General features: G+C 44.3%; 1 protein-coding gene across 1 annotated transcript in view; it reads right to left on the reverse strand.

Moving 5' to 3' along the window:
• DNAH5 (dynein axonemal heavy chain 5) overlaps positions 1–21,527 on the reverse strand; it is a 159,906-nt gene that overhangs the window by 89,982 nt on the left and 48,397 nt on the right. The window contains exons 25-37 of the mRNA XM_056854233.1: positions 18,797–19,015; positions 18,250–18,312; positions 17,157–17,395; positions 15,201–15,441; positions 13,338–13,537; positions 10,596–10,749; positions 10,201–10,364; positions 8,848–9,004; positions 6,203–6,415; positions 4,894–5,118; positions 2,311–2,483; positions 1,952–2,130; positions 202–389 (exon numbers count right to left, since the gene is read on the reverse strand). Coding sequence (XP_056710211.1) covers positions 202–389; positions 1,952–2,130; positions 2,311–2,483; positions 4,894–5,118; positions 6,203–6,415; positions 8,848–9,004; positions 10,201–10,364; positions 10,596–10,749; positions 13,338–13,537; positions 15,201–15,441; positions 17,157–17,395; positions 18,250–18,312; positions 18,797–19,015 — 2,415 coding nt within the window. The remainder of the gene's footprint in view (positions 1–201; positions 390–1,951; positions 2,131–2,310; positions 2,484–4,893; positions 5,119–6,202; positions 6,416–8,847; positions 9,005–10,200; positions 10,365–10,595; positions 10,750–13,337; positions 13,538–15,200; positions 15,442–17,156; positions 17,396–18,249; positions 18,313–18,796; positions 19,016–21,527) is intronic.

The raw sequence follows: 21,527 nt of genomic DNA on the forward strand, positions 1-21,527 counted from the left end.
CATATGTTCTTACGGTCTTATTGTTGTGTGTTTTAAATATATCCTAGGCTGCCTCAAGCAGAAGGTAGAGCTGCTTGACTAGGCAGTATATCATCCAGGCAAGACTCCACCTTGCCACACATTTCATGCATTTCAGCCACACAGGAGGTAGCAGAGTGGCAAATATCACTCACTGCTGTTGACAAAGTGTAAATGTTTTACCATTGTCAAAAAGAGTCCAAATTCCGGATTCATTTCCACATTATCGCCATCGGTAAAAATGAAGTTCTTCTTGCGCTCCTTCTTACATGTCAAGATGATCGCAATCTGCTGTGCCGCAACAGATAACACCGGCAAATCAATGCGGTTAAACTCATCAAAGCAGCCCCAGGATCCGGACTGTGCGAGACCTGAAGCATGAAACAAAGTCAGAGCTTACATTCAAGGAGGCGACACAGTGCCGCCGGGACACGAGGAGACATCCGGGACACCTGAATGAAAGCGCTCTCAAGCCTTTCAAAAATAACTCCAAGCAAGTCCACAGAAGGGAGGTTCGGCTTTGGAACTCAGCTTCAGATATTTAAGGCATGCTTCAGTAGCCCTGTTCACATGTTACAGTGAATGCATGTACAACCTTGCATGTGTCTGTTTGTAAAAAAGAGCTAAAGCATGTTGACTTTACAAATTAAACCAGGGACCAGCCCCTGGACAAATCTGAGGTTTAAAAACACAATTTCAGCTGTACATGAGTTGAAATTAATGTGAGAATTACTCAATACATCAATAAAGAAAGATCATACCTTCATTCACTGCAACTTGTGAACAGGGCTAGTATGTCATAGTGATAGAGTAGTTATAGTGTTTGGTTTAATAGTTGTGATTTGCCTTCCTGGTGTAGATATCTGAAAGGGCAGCATATAAATGTTTGACACAAATGAACAAAGGAAGGAGACTCAGGTTCCCAGCCTCACTCAGTCTTGAAACTCTCTGAAAGACCATGGCAGGTAGAGCACACCAGTGTACCCTTGAGAAACAGGAGTTAATTGGAACAGTAATCCAATTCAGCCAACAGGAGCTGCTTACTGGAAAAGTTAAGATCTCGCTGGAGGAAGCTGCTAGTCAGAAGTCAAGTTTAGAGGGTTAGAGGATGATGAAGAAGAAGAGTTGGTTTTTAAATAGTTTCTCTACCATTTAAGGAGAATCAAACCGGCTTAAAATCTCCTTCCCTTCCTCTCCCCACAACAGACACCTTGTGAGGTAGGTGGGGCTGAGAGAGTTCAGAGAGAACAGTGATTGGCCCAAGGTCACCCAGCTGGCTTAATGTGGAGGAGTGGGGAAACCAACTCAGTTCACCAGATTAAAGTCCTCCACTCATGTGGAGGAGTGGGGAATTGAACCCGGTTCTCCAGATTAGAGCCCACCACTGTTAGCCACTACACCACACTGGGTAGATCCTATTAGCAATGACTTAATAAGGATTTGGTAGAAGGGAATTTCATGTGTGCGTTTATGATCACACACACACCAATGGCAGCTGAAAAAGAAGAGTTGGTTTTTATATGCTGATTTTCTCTACCTTTTAAGGAACATCAAGTTCCCCTGTCAGACTGAGGCCAAAACTGCATGACATATGTAACACGTGATCACCATGGGTCCTGGCAGCAGGAAGCCAGCTGGGAGTTCCCCATGGAAACTCAATCCTTAAGTGCCGCAGCAGTCCCATATTGACTGAGCTTATGGCATGGGGGTAGGATGAGCTTCGGCCTTTCCCCTGCAAAGCCCTTGTGAGCTTTCGCCTTTCCCCTGCAAAGCCCTGTAACGTCTAGTGTGAGCCTGGGTTGTTACAGGAGGCCAGCAGGGTTCACATGCAAAAGCAACACACCCTCAATAAACCCACCTTGATTTCTAATGCATCTAAAAGCCCGCCTTTTACTAAAAGAGTCACAGTTTAGAAAGCAGACGATGGGCTGACCTTTAAAGATTCTCCCCAGTCCTCTAAAATCCATCTGGTCCGAACAATTGAAGACCACCACGTATTTCCCAAGGCACCTTCCCATGTCCTTGGTTGTTTCAGTCTTCCCTGTTCCTGCAGGTCCAGCTGGTGCGCCGCCCATGCTCATGCCTAAGGCCTGGGCCAAAGTGATGTAACACCTACAAAGAAAGAAGAAGAGTTGGTTTTTATATGCTGACTTTCTCTACCTTTAAAGGTGAATCAAACTGTCTTACAATCTCCTTCCCTTCCTCTCCCCACAACAGACACCTTGTGAGGTAGGTGGGCTGAGAGAGTTTGGAGAGAACTGTGACTGGCCCAAGGTCACCCAGCTGGCTCACCTGTCTGTCAGAGGGGTTATGACAAGCCTGTCAGTACAGCCCAAGAATTCATTCTGATAGATGAAGGACACGTCTGTGATGTTAATCAACATCTTGTCTGCATCTTCACTGAAATAAAATCTGCATTGTTTCAGCCACTCAAAATCAGAGGGGCTCTTAATATGCATCCGGCACTAGAGAGAAGGACAGAGGTGGTCACAGACCTGTCACGCTTAGATCAGTAACTGCAGCATTAAAATGCATTAAAATCTCCACTTGGAACTGGTTACTTGTAAACTCATGGGAAAATCTCAACATCTAAAAACTCTGTCGTCAAGTCAAGGTATCATGGAATGCAAAAACAATACAGAACATGTCATACCAAAATATTTTAGTTTTAAAGGATTTTTAAAACATATGTCAGTGGTAAAAAAACCACTCAGCAGCTTGGTTCCAACACATCCATTGTGGTAGATTTTCAAAATATAAAAATGTAAAAGCAAATCTCCTACAGTTTTGTATTTGTCAAAGGCTACTGTGAATAAGGACTAAACTCAAACTCGGCAACCAAGAACAGGGGGAAATAACTGGAATAACCAGAAAGCCCTGGCTAGAGAGATGCGGGAATGCCTTGGTGGCCTCATTTGCATGATATGATAACATGGCAAGATGTAATGCTTCAAGGTAGGGTGGGAAGCTCAAGGGCCAGATCTGACCTCTGAAACAAGTTCATTGGAGCTATTGTCAATTCTTTTCCATACTAAAGGCGGCAAATATATCCCAGGGGCTATTCACGTTTTCAACTTAAAAATCATTCCAATTCTCCTTTTTGGTGTTGCCATTTGGATAATTGTTGTTAATGAAACTATAGATCGTCCACTGCTTCAGTTTTTACGAAAACTCTTAAATGTCCCTTGATGTGTTGCTGGTGTTACCCTTCGCTCCAAGTTTGGCCAAATGTCGCTTGAAGCCAGGGCATGGTTGGCCGCCTTTAAGTTACAACTTAAGGCGTACTTTAGCACTGAGGGGCTCCTAGCTTCCCTGAAGCATGACCCTTTTAAATCCTCATGGGAAAAAATCTTAGAAGTTGTCATTCTTGGGCTTCTCGCAGGATATGTTATTCGATCTTGGGAAAACTGAAGCTTTCTTCAAAATTAAAAGCGCATTAAAGAGATTGATTATAACAGCACTACTTTTTGTGCTTGCTGCGTTTGTTCATCTCAGTTTTTCGGAATACCACCACCACACGGTTTGCCTGCTTATACTTACTATCTAAGGAAAAAATGCAAGCACTGATGGCTACGAAGCAATTCAACATACACTTTATATATATTTACAATGTTTACAACTTGGCGGTTATATAAACCCAAATAAAATTATTGTAGAACAGAACAAAATACAACACATTTTGGGACTTAATTGTATTTTGTTCTGTTCTACAATAATTTTATTTGGGTTTATGTAACCGCCAAGTTGTAAACATTGTAAATATATATAAAGTGTATGTTGAATTGCTTCATAGCCATCAGTGCTTGCATTTTTTCCTTAACTCTGTTAATTAAGCACGAGGTAATTTTTGAATACTATACTTACTATCTGACAACTCATCTTTCTAGAGCCTTCTGTTTAGCTAGACTGAATGCTAACCCCTTTATGGTTATGCAGGGCAGGATTTTGAATATACCATACCCAGACAGGACCTGTCCTTGCTCTTCTGGCTCTATTGATTCATTAGCTCATGCCCTCTTGGAATGCCGCTTTTATGAGGAACTTCGATCACATTATATCTTTCCCCTTTTATCATACAAATCCAATGCCTCTGTGTCTGACATAATGCCTTTTTTATTAAACGACAGGGATCCCAAGGCTACATTGTCAGTGGCAAGATTTGTTTCAGTCCTTATATCCCTCAAACATTAGATTGATGCTGCTCAAGATCAATGGATCAAGGAGCTTCTAAGGGATAAAGGAAAGGAAACAAGTTCATCTAGTTTTTCAGAGTATGAAATGCCAATCTAAAAGATAATTATTTTTAGTCCCCTAACTGAAGAGGAGAGCAATGAGAATGATTATTGGTTAGGGCCCCAAATCTGTTGAGCCTGCAGGCACATTTGGAGTTTTGAGTAGTGGATACTGCTACAAAATGGCTGCCACGGGGAACAGGGCCACTCACAAAATGGCTGCCATGTTGCCAGTCACCAACTGTGGGGAGGGCCTAGCCCAAACAACCTCCTGTGAGGAAGGTAGCCTATTTCTGAATGTGTGCCCCTTGCAGATCCCAAAGTGATAACTCCTGGGCTCTCTCTGAAGTACCTTTTGTTCCAATGAGGTCAAGGAAAGACAGATTGGCCTTTACTTTAGGAAGGAAATGCTTTGGGAAAGAATCAAATAGGAACAGGAAACACATTGGTGGTGCCACAGAACTCATGGATACCACACAGAGGATCACTGATCCCACAAGCCACTGGCTGGAAACAAAAAGGTTCCTGAGAGCACAACTGTAGACCCTTGCCTATAATTGTGGATACTTGATCAACACATTATTTCAAAATATTTCCATCTTTTCCCCCAGAGTTGTTTATGACTAATACTAAGCAACTTTACCAAGTCATCAAATATATCCCTTTGGTGCACGTGAATCGTAATCAGTGTCTCATATTTAATTCGCTCCACTGGAGTCAGATCCTTTGTAGTCATGTCTATCAGAGTGTTCAAGAGAACCAAGAAAGACTGGTTTGTATTCTGCATTATTTTCTTATCATATTTTGCACTTGTCAGAGCTTCTTCAGCATCTCGCGTCCAAATCATCTGAATTCCCAACAAGCCGACCTGAAGAAATAATTTTGCTTTTAAGTACTGTGTTTTTTTTTAAATAGTTCAGCTTTCCAAAAACATTCTGGCTTATCCACTGAGGCATTCACTATGTTTTAGAAACAGAAATATACATTCCCATTCAAGGGCTCTTTTGGCATATACTAATTCATAAACCATGTCTATTCTGACATTTTAGTGAACCATAGGTGTTATTTGATGTGCCATGCACTAAGACCCATACACGGGTAATGCTTCTGGTCCCTTAACCATGGTTCAGGAGTTCAGAACAGATTTCAGGACTGCATGATCCTCTCCCACCTCTAGCCATTATCCAAGGCTCATGTCAGCGTCAATGTTACCTGTGATGAATGCAAACCAGGATCTGAAGCTGTTTTCAAACCCTGATTAATAGTGAACACTAGTTTGTGTTAGCTGTGGTTAAAGTCACTATAAACACAAGCCTTACACACAGCAAAGACATATGGGAAGAGGACATGCAAAGGCACTGGAGAGAAAGAATATTTGAACCCCTGCCCTACTCATATAATCCATAACCAGCATAGGGTCAGACTAGAATATGGGGGATCTAGGTTTGAATCGCCATTCTGCTATGGAAGCTGACTTGGACCAGTCAATCTATCCTATCTCACAGAGTGGTTACTGCAAGCTAAAACTGAGAATGGCAGAATGATGTCGTAAACCACTGGGTCCCACTGGAGAGAAAAGAAGCGTACAAATGATTTTTAATAACCATTGTTGTTACCATCTTCTCCAGACCTATAGATATATTGTCAAAAGTCGATTTTTTAAAATCTTCAGCTTTTGCACATACCAAATTATAAATGAGACACTGTTTACCAGCAAAATGAGGAGCTCCTAAACTACGAACTATTAGTTGGATCCAATGTACCGTGGGCAGAACGGACCCTTTCTGCTTCCCCTCCTCTTCTACAGTCCATCTCACCACATGAACTCTGCCCCTAGAGGTCAAAGCACCCTTTGGTGCATGGTAGACTGCAGCATGGAGGGTCTTACATGAAACATCCCCTGTGAAAAATCAGAACCTTAATCCCAGTGCTATTTTAAGTAGGAAACTTGCCTGAGCTGGGTAAGAAGAAAGAAACTCTATTAGCTGGAAGTCCGCCTCGTGGATGCTTGAAGCTGCCTGTCGAATCACCAGATGCAACGAACCCTGGGACTCCTTCAAGAGCGAATTGAGCCAAACTTCCACATTTCCTTCTGCCATGACAGGCTTTTCCAACTCAATGGTCTCACCCTCTCGTGAGGAAATTGAAAGGATCCGATCATAAACCTGGAAGTCATACACAGTGTGACAATTTTGCATCAAAAGGTCTGCCCGCCATAATTTGCAAAATGCTTTTGTGCGGCTCTTTTTGATTGAGCAAATTTATTTCTGCAGTATTTTCCTTCTTCGGGATTAAGCTGTAAATAGTGTAAGGGCTACCTTTGGTCTAGCTAATCAAATATTATTTACTCAATCTGGCAACGGCTCTCCAAGGTTTCAAGCACAGATCTTTCCAGTCCTACCTCCCAAGACCCTTGGAGCAACAGACACCAGAAATTCAATTTAGAACTTTGTAAACGCAAAGCCTATTCTTCACCACTGAGCTATTTCTTACATGCCACTGCAATGCCTTAGATGTGCCAAGGCATACCTTCTCAACTATCCCAAGTTTGGACAAAAGGGGCCTTTTTCAAATTGCAGTCCTTCCACAGCTACAGAATGCCCTTCTGCAGAGCCCTTAATGAATTATCTTGCAGAAAGAAGCATTTCAAGATCTGAGCTAGCTTTTGCTGAGGTAGAGCTAAACTATTTAAAAGCTTCAGCGTCCTTCAGTGTTACTAGTCTGAAGATGCCTGCCACAGCTCCTGGCGAAACGTCAGGAAAGAAAATTCCAAGACCACGGTTACACAGCCCGAATAACCTACAAGAACCTATTTAAAAGCTTTTTGCAGCTTAATTCTCCCATCAGGATATGATTTCATACGATGATCCACTCCAGTCTTGGAAGGGCCAGGTGGTGGGCTGATAGAGATGTTCAAAACTAAATAAAAGGTGGTGATAAGATTTATGCTATCCCTGATAGCACAGCTGAGCCTCAGAAGCCAACCTCTTTGTCTAGCTTACAGTTTTCCAGGGAAGAAGCAACACAGGTGAAAAGTTGAGACCTGAGTTGGCAGCTAGGTGAATCACCTCAAAGACTTGGCTCAGCCAGAGGATTTCTGCTAAGGGGGTGGCAATTTCCATCAATTCCCCTCTCCTTTTGCAGACTTCTGACTTCCTCACCATGGCATTCCTGGGAGGTCCCCTCATTCCCCAGGTGCAGAATTTGGCATTTGGGTCTGCAGTATGAGGGGAGCAATGAAGAAGTCACACACCAATGGCCTGACCTGGATGTCCCAGGATAGCCCAATCTCATCAGATCTCCAAACCTTAGCAGGGTCAGCCCTGGTTAGTATTTGGATGGGAGGCCACCAAGGAAGTCCAAAGTTGCTATGCTGAGGCAGGCAATGGCAAGCCACCTCTAAAAGTCTTGAAATCCTTCAAGTTCACCATAAGTCAGCTGCGACCTGACAGCTCTTTACATGCACCGATGACCAGAATTGCTGATGGGTGCAAGCCACTGGGGCCTTTTATGCATGGCTGTTTCCCTCGCAGTCACCCCTCTGACAACTTCAGGTCTTTGTTTTGATTATGCATGCTGTTTCCGACCATCAGAAGTTGCCTCACTCTCCCCCTGCCTTTCCTCGCATTTTGTCTTCATTTTGAGGGATCTGGTTTATCTCGAATTTGAAAATGAGGACCAAACGCAGGGAAATGCAGGGGAGAGTGAGGCAACCTCTGATGGTCAGAAATGGCTTGCATAATCCAAACAAAGACCTGAAGTTGTCAGAGGGGTGACGGCGAGTGAAACAGTCATGCATTAAAGACCTGTGTCCTAAGCAGGGAAGCTTGAAAACTCGTTGGTTCAGCTGATGTCCTGCTTGCCAGTCGCAAGCAGAGAGCCCTTTCTTAATGGACTATTTGTTCTTTGGCACATTCATGGCTGGACAGCAGTTGGCGTCACCGCATTCATTCCTAACAGTGTGATTAGCTTTCATTTGTGCATGTTCTCACACAGCCCCATTGAATCCAACCCCCCCGCCCTTGTTGCACTTCTGGTCCGCTCAATAAGCAAATCTGTTTGGCAGGTATTTGAACTGACCTGATCACACCCAGTGATCAGCTCACATCCAAATATCACAGCTGAACCCAGTAAATGCGACTGTTGAACATGTTCAATGTGAAATTTGTGGCATCCCTAGTACCAAGGTGATTTTTTGCACTTGGGCCTGCTGACATTAGGGTAGGTGGGAGGAGGGCCGAAGGGACTACTGGCAAGTGACCAGAACCTAGGAAGAGGAGTTGGTTTTTATATGCCGACTTTCTCTACCTTTTAAAGAGAATCAAACCGGCTTACAATTTCCTTCCCTTCCTCTCCCCACAACAGATACCCTGTGAGGTAGGTGGGGCTGAGAGAGCTCAGAGAGAGCTGTGACTACTAGCCCAAGGTCACCCAGCTGGCTTCATATGTAGGAGGGAGGAAACCAACCTGGTTCACCAGATTGAAGTCCACTGCTCATGTGGAGGAGTGAGAAATTAAACCTGATTCTCCAGATTAGAATCTGCCACTCCTAACCTCTACACTGTGCTGGCTCTTCCTTCCTTACAGTTGCACAAACCTTGTCATGGAATTTCACAGTTTTGATGTTATCAAAGACATTTAGCAAGTGAGCCTGTATGGTGTGTGAATCTGAAGCTTGGCCCAGAATCTCCAGGAGAGCGGGGTCTGACACAAAGAAGAAGCGGGGGAACAGAAGCCGCTTCTTCTCCAAATACCTGAAATGGAACAAGAACAAAGGACTCGATGAGTTTTTAATCGCATTGTGTTTTAAGGTGTCTTCCATCATGGTCTCGATGGTTGAATCTTCTCAGCTCACCATGGTAGAGAATGCATCGTTCACGATCAGCCAGCTTCCAGAAGTTAAAAGGTTTTGATGATCTTGGCTGGTACAACAGGCTTTTTATTATGTAAAATAGCAAAGGCGCACCAAAATAAAATGATGGGAAAGTAGCAAGAACAAGACAGCGTCTTTGCTACAAGACTCGGTCTATGAGCTTAAAGTACAATTCTCCCAATAAACTCTTGTTTTCAGTCAACTCTGAAACACTCCAGCATTGAAATTTCATGCAAATAAATATTTTGAGAAGGCAAATGAGGAATTCAACTGACTGGCATTACTGTGCTACATGGGTTATCTTATATAGAAATATAGTCTAAATTTTCCCATATAGGATGTTACAGAAAGTTTTACTACTGAAGGCTTTTTCTGCCATAAACCAACTCCCATAGAAGAAGAGTTGGTTTTGATATGCCGACTTTCTCTACCACTTAAGGAAGAATCAACCCGGCTTACAATCACCTTCCGGTCCCCTCCCCTCAACAGACACCCTGTGAGATAGGTGGAGCTGAGAGAGCTCTCAGAGAGAACCGTGACTAGCCCGAGTGTAAGCTCTAGTCCTGCGGCCCCATTAAACAGACTTCAGCAGACAACCAACCCACAAAAGCAGTTTTATTGGGTAGAATCGACAGGTTTCAGAAGCCATATTCAAAAGGACACTAGTAAGGGTCAAAGGCAAGGTACACAGCATATATGGAAGAGCAAAAGGAGATAACCGGTTACCCAGGCAACCCCCCCTCCAGGAGGCAGAAAGGAGTACTTGGCGATTCCCACAGTATGGGAATCTATGAAGACTAAACACGGGGCATAGACTGGCCTTGGACAGAATAGCACAACAGCACCTGGAAGCAGCACAATCGCACTACCGCATACCATCCTCATGGCCTGCTCCTGACACCGAGGTCACCCAGCAGCCAACTTGCCACCCCACCCCCACTATTTTAAAGGTAAGTGTCAGGTCGCATGTTAAGCATGAGTCGAGTTGGGGTGTCCAACCCACATTTCACATATCCTCCAATCAGACCATCACAAGCATCACCCACCACTCAAGGGTCTCTCTACAGAAAGTCTTACCCTGTAAGAGACTTCTGGCAAATTTCCAGCTGATCCAACAAATGAGGCAGCAGCTGCCCCATGGTTTCATCTCCCACGCAGCACTGGACCACGTTCGGTATTTCGTGGGCTCGGGTCATAATCTTCACCCAGGATTTGTCAATGTTGGAGAAGCGCTTGGCTTCCTGTTTCAAGAGACAAATGAGAGAGCCATCAGAGTAACCACATGGCACGTGGACAGAAGGACAAGAGGACCTTCCGTGGTTGATTTTTTTCCAGGTTTTCATGCTAACTGCTTAAGGCAAACATTTGTTGTATGTACTGGAGGACATTAGAAGGATTGGCCCCATCAGCTTAACAACAGATGTCACCCAACCCTATCAACAGATGCAATATGACCAAGTAAAGGTCCATACCTTTGGAAGCTGTTTTGCGATGTCTCCACCCACAAAGACAGCCTCCAAGTAGATCCACAAGTTCTGCACCGTCATCCAGTTCTCAATTATGTCAGTCGTGTTAGACAGATAGTGTACCCACTTTTGTATCTGAGCCTTGAATGGTGTGTTGTACCTACAATAAATGCATGGGTTTAGACAGTCTTCCAAAAAGGTCACACCACAAAAAAAACCCAAAAACCCCATCAGATTAGATGAACATGGGAACATAAGAAAAGCCCTGCTGGATCAGACCAAGGCCCGTCAACTCCATCTGTTCACACAGTGGCCACCTGGGTGCCTCTAGGAACCCCACAAACAAGATGACTGCAGCAGCACTGTCCTGCCTGTGTTCCTTGGCCTTCCAAGTTGGTGGCCATCACCACATCCTGGGGCAGGGAGTTCCACAATTTCACTATGAAGAAAATGATCTTCTTGAGAATTGTCTCTGGAGGACTGCGTGACCATATGTCCACATTACATCCTCAAATTACAGCCAACTCCTGGCTGGGTCACTTTCAAATAATCTTTTATGACCGCGACATCCCGATCGAGGCTCCCATGAATCAGGCAATACAGGGACTGTCATCATGGCCCCCAGTGGAAGCAGAGGAAGTTAGGCTGCTGATAAACAAGTTGAAGCTGGGCAAGGCCTCGGGACCTGATGGATTGCCAGCAGAAATCCTGCTCAAATTCCCTGAACAGTGGGCCTCCCCTCTGGCCTCCCTTTTTACCTGGATTGACCAAAGCGGCTTGATGCCTGAGTCATGGACCTCTGCTACAGTGGTCCCAATTTTAAAAAAGGGAGACCCAACTGTGCCATTGAACTATCATCCTATCAGCCTTCTCTCAATAATGGGTAGACACACCAATACCCCTCATGAGGAGAGACTCTGCTCCTGTTCCAAAAAACAACCTGAATCGGTAGCCCACATCCTTCTGCATTGTGAATTACATTCTTTAGCAAGATAGAAATATATACAGTGAGGGGGAAAAGTATTTGATCCCCTGCTAAATTTGCCCATTTGCCCTCTGATGAAGACATAACCAGTCCATAATTTTAATGGTAGGTTTATTGTAGCTGTAAGAGACAGAATAACAACAGGAAAAACCCCAGAAACCCAGAAGACAAAAGTCAGAGATTGATGTGCATTATAATGAGTGAAAAAAGTATTTGATCCCCTATCAACCAGCCGGGTTAGGGTTAGGGTTCTGCTGTCGACAGAAGCAATCAATCCATCAGATTCCAAACTAGCCACCATGACCAAGACCAAAGAGCTGTCCAAGGATGTCAGGGACAAGATTGTAGACCTGCACAAGGCTGGACTGGGCTACAAGACTATTGCCAAGCAGCTTGGTGAGAAGGTGACAACCCTAACCCTAACTGTCAACCTCCCTCGGTCTGGGGCTCCATGCAAGATCTCATCTTGTGGAATTGCAATGATCATGAGAACGATGATGAAGCAGCCCAGAACTACACGGGGGGAACTTGTCAATGATCTCAGGGCAGCTGGGACCATAGTCACCATGGAAACAGTTGGTAACACACTACGCCGTGAAGGACTGAGATCTTGCAGAGCCCGCAAGGTCCCCTTGCTCAAGACAGCACATGTACAGGCCCGTCTGCAGTTTGCCAATGCACATCTGAATGACCCAGAGGAGAACTGGGTGAAAGTGTTGTGGTCAGATGAGACCAAAATCGAGCTCTTTGGCATCAACTCAACTCGCCGTGTTTGGAGGAGGAGGAATGCTGCCTACGACCCCAAGAACACCATCCCCACCGTCAAACATGGAGGGGGACATATTATGCTTTTTCTGCTAAGGGGACAGGACACCTTCACCGCATCGAAGGGACGATGGACGGGACCATGTATCGTCAAATCTTTCCTTCCCTCAGCCAGGGCATTGAAAATGGGTCGAGGATGGGTATTTCAGCATGACAATGACCCAAAACACACGGCCAAGGCAACAAAGGAGTGGCTCAAGAAGAAGCACATTAAGGTCCTGGAGTGGCCTAGCCAGTCTCCAGACCTTAATCCCATCAAAAATCTGTGGAGGGAGCTCAAGGTTCGAGTAGCTACACATCAGCCTCGAAATCTTACTGACTTGGAGAGGATCTGCAAAGAGGAGTGGGACAAAATACCTCCTGAGATGTGTGCAAACCTGGTGGCCACCTACAAGAAACATCTGACCTCTGTAATTGCCAACAAGGGTTTTGCCACCAAGTACTAAGTCATCTTTTGCAAAGGGATCAAATACTTATTTCACTCATTATAATGCACATCAATCTCTGACTTTTGTCTTCTGGGTTTCTGGGGGTTTTCCTGTTGTTATTCTGTCTCTCACAGCTACAATAGACCTACCATTAAAATTATGGACTGGTCATTTCTTCATCAGAGGGCAAACGGACAAATTCAGCAGGGGATCAAATACTTTTTTCCCTCACTGTAAAACCCCTCCTAAAAGACAGTCGAGCTCAAACTGATGTGAGGCTTGTACGTTACTTACTGAATGACTGTAATACACATGTGACTTGGTCAGTAGCTAGATTCCTTGAAGTTGCATTAAGAACATCGCACTAAATGGGCCTTCCCACCAGTGTGCTTTATTTGACGGTGCAAAATTGCTGATATTCTAGATACCGTGGTCTTCTGATTGGTAACTTTTAAGTAGAATTTGTTATGACTATGCCAATAAAGGTATTGAATTTGATCTTCTCGTTACCTGTTGCTCATGAGGGAGCTTAGTAGCATCAAGCTGTCCTCCATGCTCGCAATGATCTCAGAAGTGCTGTCTCCTCTCAAGAGCAGCTCTCCACGGGTTTTGAAGTTGGTGAAGGTGAACGTTTTGTTGTCCCACTCAGCAATCACTTGTTTCAGCTTCTGTTCAATGTCCCTCTCCTTCACGGCACTGATACAGATATCCTAATGAATCACCCACAGATAATGACTGCAGAGTCCCTAACAACTTCTTGCCAGGCACATCAGAACACCACCCAGAGCAACAGAACGGTCTTCAGAGAAGACTCATGGCACTGACACCCCCCAAAAAAACCAGAGCCAGCTGTTTGAGGTAAACAGCAAAGCCAGGAGTGGTGATCAACTGAAGCCTACTTTCTGTGAAGCTGATGACCCCAACTGAATGGTTTTCTGTACCAGTGCTTTTTAAATGGTGAACCGGAGTCAAAAGCGAGTCACAACTACAGCTCCTCCCATTTTTCACATAATTACAGTTAGCTCATTTATGATGGTTAAACTTGAACTGTTCTGGCAACTATTGCTCATATTCACTACATGGCTAAAAAAGCACTAGAGCCCAAGCCAACAGCACCCTTCCCCATCCAAGACCAAGCCAGCGCTTGGCGTGATCATAGCGCAAGATTCCCTTATGGGAGCGCTGTAGAGCATAGCCTGGATTTTAAGGATCTAATCAGAGATCAATCCCAGGTTTCCCAATACCATTGAATCTATTCAAGCTACTGATCTACTCTGGACCTACAAATGCACATAGAAACCCCATGTGCACTACAGAGAATTCACCCATGGAAGGATGGTGCGCAATATCTAAGGTGTATGTAATATACTAACAAATACAGTTTTTTCACTCTCTCAAGCATAAACCTGTTTCCTGGCTTCCAGCTGAAATAGTTCTTCCACTGGCTGGCTGTGGCAAAACCTTTCTTCTCACTCTCTTGGCCTGATTCAAGTGTCTGTCATATGTTGGCTGCTGCCATGAGATGGGTATCATGTCTTTTCAGCAAAAGCAAAGGTATCTGATTTTCCAACTTTTCATAGCCAAGGTGGCTTGGACTACGTGTGCCCCAAATTTAGCTTTCTATCTGTTGTGAAACTTGGGCTGTGAATCAGACCCCAGTGCCTTTTCCCAAATAACAATGTGCTGAACTGCTTTCGCATGGACATATGAAGCTGCCTTATACTGAATCAGACCATCTGTCCATCAATGTCAGTATCATCTACTCTGACTGGCAGGGGCTCTCCAGGGTCATAGGCAGAAAAGGAACTTTGACAGCACCTACTACCTGGACCTTTTAACAGGAGATGCTGGGAATTGAACCTGTGACCGTCTATATGCCAAGAAGATGCTCTACCACTGAGCCATGCCCCCTCAGTCCCACTTAGTACCACTGACTCACTGATGTAGAGACAGGGCACAGTAGGGGGTAGGCATTGGTAGACCCTATTGTTCATTACCAAAAGGTGCTGTTACGTCAGCTGGAAGGAGGAGGAGGAGGAGTTGGTTTTTATATGCCGACTTTCTCTACCACTTAAGGAAGAATCAAACAGGCTTACAATCACTTTCTCTTCCTCTCCCCACAACAGACACTCTGTGAGGAGGTAGGTGGAGCTGAGAGAATTTGGAAAGAACTATGACTAGACCAACGACACCCAGCTGGTTTCATGTGTAGGAGTGGGGAAACCAACCCAGTTCACCAGATTAGCCTCCGCCACTCTTGTGCAGGAGTGGGGAATCAAACCCGGTTCTCCAGATTAGAGTTCACCACTCCAACCAATCGCTCTTAACCACTACACCATGATGGCTCTACTACAGCCCTGCCATCATCAATACCTCTATCTCTTCTTTGAATTTCAACAGTGGAGCTTCCATGATGTTTCTAAGTTTGAAAGTCTCGTTTTCAACATCGAAACTGTGGCCTGTGAGAGCAGTGATGTTCTTCCAATGACGGGCCATCATGGCTTTATTGGACATCAGCTCAAGCAATGGGCAACATTCATTGAAGTCATCGATTGTCTTCTTTAGATCCAGAAAGGCTTGCCACTCCTTCAAAGCTCGCGGCAGCTTTCGACACCTAAATGTACACAGAAAACCCCCAAATATTTTTAACAGTGATTTAAAATAGTGCTAATTCAGAAAGCACTTTTCAGTATATAAAAGGCTATTTTTTGCCATCAAGTCACAGCTGACTTATGGAGACCCCGTAGGGTTTTCTTACCTTTTCCTTAGATTTAACAGCCATTGGCTATTCATCTACCATTTCACACTTTCAAAAAGGAGGAAATGAAATTTTATTTTTTTCCTTGACACTATAAAGAGATAAGTTGCCACATCTCTCATGCAATTGACCAATTCTACTTGACAGCGGATAACGCAGTATCTGCTTCTCAGAAAGTGTCTTTAGCTGTTTTATCCAGGGAGTGATATATTTATTTCACACAGTATTATTTTGTGGACATGATAAAACAATGTGGGCTAGGAAGTCTACTTGATCCGGACAATATGGGCACTTTCATTCCTCTGCTATAATTTTATTGTATCGCCCTTGTGTCTCGGCTGAGTCTAGGGCATTATATCTCGCCAATAAGAAAGCTCATCTAAACTTAGGGTTTTTAAGGCTAGAGTCATTTAGAGGTGGTTTGCCATTGCCTGCCTCCACAACATGACCCTATTGAATGGGAGACGTCCAAGGAAGTCACCCATTCAAATACTTGCCATGGTCAAGGCTGCTTAGCTTCTGAGATCTGACAAGATCAGGCTAGCCTGGGGCTATCCAGGTCAGGGAATACAACCCTTATTAACCCTTAATAGACAAACTGGTAATAATACAGTAATTTGGCAAATGCCCACTCAGGAAAAACCTCAAAAAGAGCCCAGCTTAAGAGCCCAGAGCCCAGCTTAAGTGATTAGTTTAAATGAATGAAAAACATACAACCCCATTTCTCTAGAGGATGTGATAAAAATGCTGATTTCTCAAATGTACCTGTAGTATTAGTAGTAAGTATTTTTTTAAAAAAACAAGGATGAAGCATTAAAATGACTAGAAAAATGAATGGAAAAATGATACACTTAAAGGAAATTATTCTTCAATATTTTGTTTTTTATCTTCATGATATAAATCTTATTTGATAAATGGACACATGTCCACTGAGTATTAAATTACTGTCTATAGTGGGGAGTACAATTTATAGTTTACTAAATCTTTGTAAAAGGGGTACCACAATACATGTTTCCATCTAAAGTCAGTAAAGGAAGAGCCCCAGTACTTTGGATGATGATGATGATGATGATGATGATGATGATGATGATAAGAAGAAGAGGAAGAGGAAGAGGAAGAGGAAGAAGAGTTGGTTTTTATACTCCACTTTTCTCTACCTTTAGGAGTCTCAAACTGGCTTACAATTGCCTTCCCTTCCTCTCCCCACAACAGACTCCTTGTAAGGTAGGTGGAGCTGAAAGAGTTCAGAGAAAACTGTGACTAGCTCAAGGTCCTCCAGCAGGCTTCATGTGGAGGAGTGGGGAATCAAACTTGGTCCACCACTCTTAATCACTACACCACGCTGGCTCTCATATGTCGAAACCACGAAGAGTGAAATGAATGAAATACACTGCCCAGAAACACTGAAAAAAGGATAACTGAAACACAATTAATTGAGGACAAATCTTCCTTCTATCAGTCTTTCAGATATGTGCTTGAAAGAGCACATACACGCCTCACCCTCCCTACGCTCAGTATCATTCAAAAAAACTCTTGCTAAATACTGATTGGACCTCCCCATATTTCCACACCTGTTCTGAAAATCCAGAAGTTCATTGTTAATTTTCTCGATGTTCACTTCTGACCAGAGGATGTCATGATAGCCATTCACTGTGTCAATGACATTGTTGTACAAGCTGTAAAGTTTCTGTAACAAGTTCAGCTGCTTCTTTATCTCGAGGAGCTGGGGATATTGAGTCACAGCCAAACCAAAAAGCTCTTCACCCCCCGTGTAGGTGATGTACTTCCGATAAAGGTTGTCAAAACGATTCTAGGGTTTAAAAATGAAATGTGAGCATGTTCAAGATGCATAAAATCACAAGGAACAAACCAGCTCAGAGGGCACTCATCTTCAGCAGATTTGGCCAACTGGTGGCCCATATTTTCAACAGACTACGTGAACAAGAGGTAAAAGAGCCGAGAATCAAGAGGTGGAATTTGTCACAAGTTTTCTTTTCCTTTCCTAGAGATCTCTGAATTCCTACTCTCATATGCAAGTCTTAAAACTAATCTAAAAACTGAGTCAATACAGGTAACAGGACTAATACCAACTGACAACTGTCTGTCATACACATATTGGAAAAAAAGTACAGTATATAGTAAGGAAGATCATTGCTACTTCAGAAGGGATTCCTAAATGCATAAGCAGGTCTAAATCCCATTCATCTCTAAGTGCAGCTTTTGACTCTGCAGTCTGCTTGCCAGTACAACCAACTGCATCAGCACCATTGATACACCTGCAAGTGTGCATGAATGTGAAGTGTGAGTCATCCATGTATGCCTAAAAGCTACAGGTCAGGTGCATGTGCCAATGCACCCTCAGGTACAAACATGCTAGCATTATTGATAATAAATGAGAAGCCTAGACCAGACTTGTCACCAAGCTTCCATTTTATCTTATTTTTGGCCTTTCCCCTCTTTCCTTCCACCTTTGCTCTGAGACCAGTTGGGTGAAGCCCAAAACACGAGGTCAGACCACCAACAATACCACGGGCAAGAGCCAGCAGAGACAGGGCAGCAGAGGGCATCAGTCCTCCTGGAGTCACATTGTGACATCCCATGAAGTCAGTCATTGGCAGTTTCTAGTTGCTTTCCACTAACTGGGCAGAAGGATGGGAAGAATACCTGGAACATGACCAGCCTGTCGCTCGCCTCCTGAGGTTCAAGACCAGCCACCATGGGGCCATTCTGGAAGAGGAATAGAAAAAGGATCATAATAAAAGCCAAAATTTCCTAAAGCCTTTCAGAAAATTCATCATCCTTAGTTTTAAGAGCTTCCATATTGCTAACGGTTTCTTGGCTATATCATTAAGTTGCATATCACACATATTGGAACCTGCCCTCCTGTCTGCATTCTGGCTTTTCCTCTGCCCCAGCCATATTTTCTTCTGGCCAGGACATTAGGATCACCCCAGTGTTGCCCAGGTCCATCTGAGCAGTTATACTTGGCTACCTTAATTTGTGCCCTGCTCTAAATTAAAAAACAGCCTCAGTTGGTTATTCAAGACAGACGATGGGTTAGTAACCACCTTAATAAAATATACACTCTAGTTAGAGCTTGAAATGTTCCATGAAGCTTTTCGACTGAAGAAAAGCTTTTCTTTTTGTGGTTGCAAAAAGAAGATGCATACCAGGACAAAAATTGTATTTTTTCCAGCACTGTATGGTATACCTTGTCATAATCCAAGTAATAGTGATCACAGTCTTCAACAAATATTTTCACTGTGCTTATTAGCTCTCTCCTGAATTTGGGCTGCAGCGCAGCCAGTTCATTCTGTACTTCATTTGCTCGAACCAGAAGTTTCTCCCAGGCGTAACGCAGTGTGTCCACTTTCTCCATCTCTTCCTTGGCCACCAGCAATCCATATTTGTTTAACATTGCATAAGATTCCTGCCAGGACAAGCATTGTACCTATCAGCATCCAATCTAACACCCACATGCACAAAATGAACTTTTCCTCTGGAACCTGAGAGGAAAATAGCATGAGGACGCCCTGTTAAAGATGCACAGTGGCAGGCTAGCATAAAATGTAATTTAAGACCAAGAACAACATGGATTTCCAATCGCACGCTTCATGTTCTTCTTCTTAAAATACTTTAATGATACAGCTCTTTTGGCCTAAAGACCATGAGCCAAATCACAATAAAATCCCCTGAGATAAAATTAATCCTTCATTTTTTATCCATCATTACCCTGGGAATTTTAATTTATTTATTTTTTGCAACTAAACAGGTTACACTAGGATCTCATCCAGCAAGCAAAAATTTCAATTTGTTGCCTGTAGGTGCATCAGTAACTCTTTAGAAACAGGGAAACATAAATTTCTTCCTTATATGCGTGAGTAGGCTGCATTCTAAAAGACAGTGCTCCAATGTATCTATCTGCCCCGATTTACAAAGGCATGTCCTATTAGAATATGCCCTATTACTGTATCGGCCTTCTAATAGCGGAGATAGAATTGCAATTAGCTGAGATAACATAAAAGCTCTTCTATAATGGGGTGCATTTAAAAAGTATATATAGAAGAAGAGGAAGAGTTGGTTTTTATATGCCAATCTTCTCTACCTTTTAAGGAGAATCAAACTGGCTTACAATTTCTTTCCCTTCCTTTCCCCACAACAGGCACCTTGTGAGGTAGGTGAGGCTGAGAGAGCTCGAAGAGAACTGTGACTAGCCCAAGGTCACCCAGTTGGCTTCATGTGGAGGAGTGAGGAAACCAACACAGTTCACCAGATTAGAGTCCACCACTCATGTAGAGGAGTGGGGAATCGAACCCGGTTCTCCAGATTAGATTCTGTCTCTCATGTTGAGGGGTGGGGAATCACACCTGGTTCACCAGATTAGAGTCCACCACTCTTAACCACTTCAACACGCTGGCTTTCAAGAAGAAACTATGGTTTTGCTCTGAGGAGGTTTCCCAACTGTTACAACTAATCCCACCCCCCTATGATGTAGAGCTCCCGGTGCCAGATTCAGGCAGCTGCTCTGGGCCCGGACTTGGCAAAGAAGGACACAAGGAATAAGGAGCTGTTTTGGCCTGTGAGGGAGGATTGATTGGGGACCAGATCTGGCTTCCACCTCACAAAAGCCTGTGTGGGTCAGTGGCCAGAGTTTCAGACAAGGACCTTATAAGAACATAAGAAAAGACCTGCTGGATCAGACCAAGAAGGCCCATCAAGTCCAGCAGTCTGTTCACACAGTGGCCAACAAGGTGCCTCTAGGAAGTCCACAAGCAAGACGACTCCAGCAGCATTATCCTCCCTGTGTTCCAAAGCACCTCATATAATGGGCATGCTCATAAGAACATAAGAAAGGTCCTGCTGGATCAGGCCCAGGCCCATCAAGTCCAGCAGTCTGTTCACACAGTGGCCAACCAGGTGCCTCTAGGAAGCCCACAAACAAGATGACTGCAGCAGCATTATCCTGCCTGTATTCCACAGCACCTCAAATAATGTGGATGCTCCTCTGATCCTGGAGAGAATAGGTATGCCCCAAGACTCGTATCCATTTTGACTAGCAGCCATGGATACTCCCCTCTTAAAGCCATCCAAGTTGGCAGCCATCACCATGTCCTGGGGCAGGGAGTTCCACAATATAACTATGCATTGTGTGAAAAAATACTTCCTTTTATCTGTTTTAATTCTCTCACCCTCCATCTTCAGCAGATGACCACCCCCACCCCCCGTTTCTGGCATTATGAGAGAAGGAGAAAAGCTTCTCCCTGTCCACTCTCTCCATACCATGCATAATTTTATAGACCTCTATCATGTCTCCCCTTAACAACCATCTTTCCCTCATACATATAAATTAAATTTGATGCCATTGTGGTCACCGTTGCCAATTGGCTCAACTATATCCATATCCTGCACTAAATCGCCTCAAATCTCTTTCTGTTATGGGAACTCTCTGGGTGACCTCAGGCCAATTATGCATCCTAAGCCAAACTTACCACACAGGCAGGGCTACGCTGGCCATTCATACCTCTCAGTGGGCTGTCGGCTTCTGCCCCAATTTGGGTGGGCCAGCCCAGAGCCTCATGCAAGGTGGGAGAGGTGGTGCTCAGCTAGCCTGAGGGGCAGCAGGGGAGACAAAGGGCGCTGCCCAGCTGAGCTCCAAGCAAGGCAAGGCAGAGGAGAGGACATTGCCCAGCTAAGGCCTGGGTGAGGCAAGAAAGAGGCGGGATGAGCCCTGTGTGAAGATGAATTAGCCAATGGGGACCATCCGGGGCACCGGCCAATAGGGGGCTTCTGGGAGCCAGCCAATGGGTAGCTTCCAAACACCGGCCTGGGCCATCTCAAGGGGGGAGCTCCAATGGGGGGTTCAACAAGACAAAGACCCTTGATGGGCGTCCCAGCCAGGCCATCTCAAGGGTGCATTCCCATTCGTGGGTAGGCAGCAATGT

This window comes from Euleptes europaea, chromosome 8, assembly GCF_029931775.1.
Source record: "Euleptes europaea isolate rEulEur1 chromosome 8, rEulEur1.hap1, whole genome shotgun sequence".
Taxonomy (NCBI): Eukaryota; Metazoa; Chordata; class Lepidosauria; order Squamata; family Sphaerodactylidae; genus Euleptes; species Euleptes europaea.